The following is a 6,279-nucleotide window of genomic DNA, read 5'->3' on the forward strand; positions in this document are numbered from 1 at the left end:
GTATCGGGCCCGATACCAGTATCGGTATCGGTGCATCCCTACTTAAAATACTGGTCATTTTTGATCATACAGATAAGAGTAATACATCTTTCAAATCTGTAAATACTCTACGTTTATTTGTGTGCACTCACAATACCGTGCTTTTGTAAAATAATGATAGCAAACAGGATGCACTTTCTGTCGTCTCGGTCTCTGTGAACTTGAGCGTGAAACTCCATGTATATCTTTGCCTTACAGACATGAAAAATATATATAGAGAGAGTGAAATGTCTACTTTAAATGAAACAATTCAAATGGAAAACAAATTCTCAGATTATGTAATCCGTATGAAACATGCATACAGGCACATCACTACTGCGGAGATGAAGTCGGCGACACTTACTCGTCATCTCCGCAGTAGTGGACGCGCCTGTATGCATGTTTCATACGGATTACATAATCTGAGAATATTTGTTTTCCATTTGAATTGGTTCATTTGAAAATAGACATTTCGCTCTCTATAGATATATTTTTCTGTATCTGTAAGGCAAGTATACACGGAGGTTCGCGCTCAAGTTCACAGAGACCGAGACGGCAGAAAGTGCATCCTGTTTGCTTTCATTATTTTACAAAAGCGCCATGACTTGTTGTTATTGTGAGTGCACACAAATAAACGTAGAGTCTTTACGGATTCAAAAGATGTATTACTCTTATCTGTATAAGCAAAAATGAGGGAGTATTTTAAGAGCAAGTGAGCGCACCGATCACAAACTGTTAAAGTTAACAACATCAGCATTGCGTGTATGTAGTGTGTATTAGCGTAACATGTAGATTTCAATTTCTGTCCAGTCTAATCTCTAATTGTCATACCATTCGAATTTCATTTAAAGAAATTCTTTTAATCCAAAAAGCAAATTATTCTTCCTTAGAACTGATTCTCTTTAAAATAGAAAACTTGTGTAATCCCACGTAGGCTATCAATTCATAATCATTACTTCTGCCGGTGCGCGGGCAAGCTTTATGTGTCTTCTTGAGCACTTATTAGGCTATGTAGGCAATTAAAGGCTCATTATAATGATTTAAATGGTTTATTAATAAACGTGCGATTAGTCAACTAATGCTTCAAATGAACGACTACTAGTCGACCAGAAAAATCCTTAGTCGAGGGCAGCCCTAGTCATTTGCATCTGAATGAGTTTGCGGTTATTGAATAGACTGTTAAGTGTGTATTAGTGGTGCTTGGCTTTACTGTTGCTCATATGCAGGGTTAGCTATTTGAACAAACAACAAACAAATATATATTATTTTAATACCAGTGTCTTAAAGCTTAGATGCCCACAGAAATCCCTACAAACTGAACAGAACTCAATCAATGAACACAAAAAGACCATGGAAACCCATTTGAACTGGACTAATTATGAACAAAAATGTACTGAATATGAACTGAATTGAAGCTGAAACAAATGACAACAAATACAAATAAAATAATATTTTTTTCTTTTATTCTATTAATTCTATTAATTTATTTTCAATAGTAATTATTTTAGGTATCCAAAAACCAAAACATATAACATTTATTCATTCTATTTTGAATTCTATTTTTATTTTATTTTATATATAAACAATACTAATTATTTTAAGTATCTGAAAACCAATATGCATAACATTTTTTATATTTTTTTTAATTATATTTTTTAATTGTTTCATTATTTAATTATTTATTTATTTAATAACTAATACTAATTATTTTAGGTACTTCAGAATTTTAATTGGTGAATATCCTGCTTTTGTAAGACTAGTATTACACATAATCATCTATCCAATCATTTATTTAACCCATTATACTGGCAGTATACACTCATCCAATGCTTATTTATTGTGCAACATACCAGTGCCTAAACGACCACCCAGAACTCCCTAGCAACCACACAGCAGCACACTGTAATATTTTGAATACCTTTGCAACCCCATGAAATGCCATCGCTAACACCCAGAACGCCCTAGAATTGCAGCACAAGTAAACACCACTCATAATCCGTTCAGAAAATCTATAACTCAGTTTTTTCCGCAGGTCTGAAGTTGTTTTCTGGCTGTTTGTTTGTGTGTTTTGTTGAGAGGGAGTTTCTGAATCATACTGGCAGTGAACACGGGCATGTTTGCGAAGCCTTGATAGCTTGTTTATGGGCCAAGCGGCGTCTGGCGTGGGGCTGCGGTCATCACACTTATCCGCGCATGTTCAACCTTATCCTGGCAGCAGCGCCGCTCCATCTGCCCACCACATGCTGCCGTCGCAGCGCCAGGATGAGAGGGGCGGGGTCTCGTTGTCGGGCACTGGTTCCAGGCACTGGGCGGAGGATGTAAATCAAATCATTTAGCACGAGCAGACAATCTGGAGCAAATAAACGTCTCATCAGCTGATCTGAGAGTAAACGCTATGACAGTATCAACGTTTCACACAGTGACTGCTGATCTCAGCACAGTTGTCTGGAAGTGCTGAAATGTCACTTTTTTTTAATTATTATTTTAAGTTGTCATTCTGAAGTTTATTTTTGTGTCAGATCTGGACTCAGCTAGTGCAACTATGATTGGGGTCAGTAAGTTTTTTTTTTTTTTTAAGAAATCAATACATTTATTCAGCAAGAAACTCATTCAGTTTATTAAAAAAAGATAGCAATGTATTTTGTGATATTACAAAATATTTATATTTCAAATAAATGCTCTTCTTTTACCCTTTCTATTCATTAAAGAATATTTCTTGAGCAGCAAATCAGCATATTAGAATGAACACTGAAGACTGGAGTAATGATGCTGAAAATTCAGCTTTGCATCACAGGAATAAATTACTTGTTAAAATGTATTTAAATAGAAAACTATGATTTTAAATTGCAAATATATTTCACAATATTCCTGTTTATATTGAATTTTTTATGAAATAAATGCAGCCTTGGTGAGCATAAGACTTCTTTCAAAAACATCAAAAAATCTTACTGACCCCAAACTTTTAGCACAAATGTGAAGCTGTGTCTCTCTTTATTGTGGTTCTGCAAATAAATGTGTATGAGAAAAATAAAATAAATTCAAAATTTAGAGATCTCATGGTCCCCTGAACTTTAAAATGCTGACATTTAAATTCAGAGTCAGTTCAGATTAAGTCTATTTCAAATTCTGAAAAATTTTGAACATAAAATAAAACAAACAAACAAAAAAGCATGGTTTTCAGATACTTAAAATAATTAGTATTTGTTATATATAAAATAAAATAAAAATAGAATTCAAAATAGAATGAATAAATGTTATATGTTTTGGTTTTTGGATACCTAAAATAATTACTATTGAAAATAAATTAATAGAATTAATAGAATAAAAGAAAAAAATATTATTTTATTTGTATTTGTTGTCATTTGTTTCAGCTTCAATTCAGTTCATATTCAGTACATTTTTGTTCATAATTAGTCCAGTTCAAATGGGTTTCCATGGTCTTTTTGTGTTCATTGATTGAGTTCTGTTCAGTTTGTAGGGATTTCTGTGGGCATCTAAGCTTTAAGACACTGGTATTAAAATCTGTTTTCTTGTACTGATTGATGCTGACAGGCAGTCAAATGTCAGGGAGAATCAGTTGTAGGGATCTTCATCCCTGTCATACCGCACATGTCTGCCTGTCTGTCTTTCTCTTATGGATTGAATTCTGAATGTAAGAAAAAAAACACCAGTAAACAGCATCTCCTCCTGACTGAGTCAGTCTGCATGCTGTCAGAGTCTTTCTGCAGGATGCGGACCTGCTTCCCTCATGTTCCCTTTGTCCTGGTACCGCAGTGATGATGATGATGATGATGGTGGTGGTGGTCATCTCCTGACCTCTACACCTCTCTGACTGCATTGTGAGCATTGTGAGTTCAGAGGTTCAGGTGTTTGTGTGGATCTCCATAGGCTGCTGTTGACATTCCCAGTTGGGATGAAGTTCCTTAGGGATGATTTTTAATGTCAGATTCACACAGACGCTGCTGTAGCTCTTGATGAAGCACACAGGCTGTCAGAGGTGCTGTCTGACTGAAATATGATTGTGTTTGATATAACTGTCAAGGTTATGAGAAGAGGAACGTGATCCTCTTCGAAGTAAGCAGATCCAAATTCAGTTAATATTTTATACTTATTTTTATAATCTATTTTATATAATACTACAAGTGTCAATCATTCTTGTGAATAAATAAATGTATATATAATTGTATCATGTATAATTAAATGACAGTAACAATTGAAATATATATAGAAATTCATATACTTTATATATGAAATTAACATATTTAAAAAATATTTAAAATATATCATATAAATTTATATTCTGTGCAATTTACTATAATTTATAATATAATGTTTGTTTACTTTAAAATTTAGATGCTATATAAATTTTTTTAAATATTTATAAAAAGTGTTGTTTGTGTCTCAAGTCATCGCTGTTCATGATACTCTTCCACTCCGTTCCTTGGTCTGAATTCAGTTTATATTCAGTTGCAGTTCAGATTCATATCCAGTTTCAGTTTTAGCATGACTCTCTGAATGTATTGTTCTTTTTAGTGCATGTAAAGAACAGATGTTTAGAGGTCGACTATTAATAAATAATAATAAATATGCAATTTCTCTACAGGCAAGGATAAATCAGAGAAGAATTTTGCTCTGTCGTTTGTGAAGCTGATGAGGTACGACGGCACGACGCTGAGGGACGGAGAACACGATCTCATCGTCTATAAGGTGAAAACGCAAATCATCTCAAAGACTAGCACACACACACATATGTGAGCTGTATACTGATGCTGCTTGTCCTCGTTTGTCTCATTTAACCTTTGACCCCACATCACAATGTAATCATTATGCAATTAAGCTTTGTTCGTGTATTCAGTCTCTTCATATCTGCATATTAAAGAGCTTCATTAATGCGGAACTTCGCCTGGTCAAATCCTTTTTGAGCTGTGCAAATTAACCCTCATACAAACTGATCTGATATTGGTTTTACTGCTTGTGTAAAACTGGCTACATTAAAGAAAATGTAAATTTAATTTAAACAAGCCTGAAGTGTGTGTTGACTGACTGACAGCTGTCAATCACTGAATGCATTCCTCAGTCTCGTGCAAACCGGTGTTGTACTCATGACTGTGTGTTCATATATTTGTAGGCTGAAGCCAAGAAACTGGAGGACTCCACCATGTACCTGAGCTTGGCCTCCACCAAACCAGAGATGGAGGAAAGAAACCCATCTTCCGGGAAGAACACGCAGAATCTGGGCAGCTTCTCCATCAGCAAAGACTCGTTTCAGATCTCGACGCTTGTTTGCTCCACCAAACTCACGCAGAATGGTGAGACACGTCGACTTGCATCATTTCCCAATCCCATTCCTGTCGCTTTCTCCCCATCATTTCCTCTCCTTTATCTATTCCTCTATCAAAAAGACCACAAACAGAATAACCAGAGCTGACAAGTCTGTGTACAACCAGTTTACTGCAATATTGTGACACATATCAGACTGAAACTGTATTTTGAAAGTGGACTTTATCCAAGAACGGATTAAATTTGTGATAAAAAGTGGTTTCTATATCAAGTAGCTGAAAAATAAGAGCTTGCTAATGTCAACCAATGTTATTTTAGTATCTTCAAGATACTATTATAATTTTCTCTAACATTTTGAATGTTTATTTTTATTCATCTGTTTTCATTTGTTTTGCTTGGTCTCATTTTTATTAGTTTTAATATTTGTGTAGTTTTTATTCATTTTTAATTTCAGTTTTAATTTATTTTATTAACTAAAAAATGAAATGATGATGATGATTATTATTTTAATTTTATTTTAGTTAACATTTATTTTATTTATTTATTTTATTATTTAAACTAGTTTTTTTTCTTAACATTTTAATAAGACTATACAAAAACAAATATTTTCATTTGTAATAATCATCAGGATTGTATGACCAGGAATGTCTAGTAAGGTATAGTTTTTATTCACTTTAATTTTAGTTATTTTTATTAATTTTTAAAATAACATTTTATTTAAATTCATCAAGTTAAACTACATAAGAAATGTTGCGCTGGCAACTTAAAAGTTAATTTTTTTTTATTTTGATAACTTTTTCAGTTAACATTTAAAGTGACAAATTATTATTTAAAAAAAAGATTTTAGTTTTAGTAAACTAGAAGTTTTTAGTAGTTTTACTTTTGGTAAACAAAGCAATTAAAGGGGTCATATGATGCTTTTTTAAAGATTATTATTTTGTGTATTTGGTGTAACAGAATATGTTGACATGCTTTAATGTT

At 33.2% G+C, this 6,279-nt stretch overlaps 1 protein-coding gene across 2 annotated transcripts in view; it reads left to right on the forward strand.

The window, feature by feature from the left end:
• LOC107667825 (dedicator of cytokinesis protein 1) overlaps nt 1-6,279 on the forward strand; it is a 288,581-nt gene that overhangs the window by 67,483 nt on the left and 214,819 nt on the right. For both annotated transcript variants that reach the window (XM_016459540.1, XM_016459550.1), the window contains exons 17-18: nt 4,622-4,725; nt 5,147-5,327. In XM_016459540.1, the coding sequence (XP_016315026.1) occupies nt 4,622-4,725; nt 5,147-5,327 (285 nt within the window). The remainder of the gene's footprint in view (nt 1-4,621; nt 4,726-5,146; nt 5,328-6,279) is intronic.

The sequence above is a fragment of the Sinocyclocheilus anshuiensis genome, unplaced genomic scaffold (assembly GCF_001515605.1).
Source record: "Sinocyclocheilus anshuiensis isolate Anshui unplaced genomic scaffold, SAMN03320099.WGS_v1.1 scaffold493, whole genome shotgun sequence".
Taxonomy (NCBI): domain Eukaryota; kingdom Metazoa; phylum Chordata; class Actinopteri; order Cypriniformes; family Cyprinidae; genus Sinocyclocheilus; species Sinocyclocheilus anshuiensis.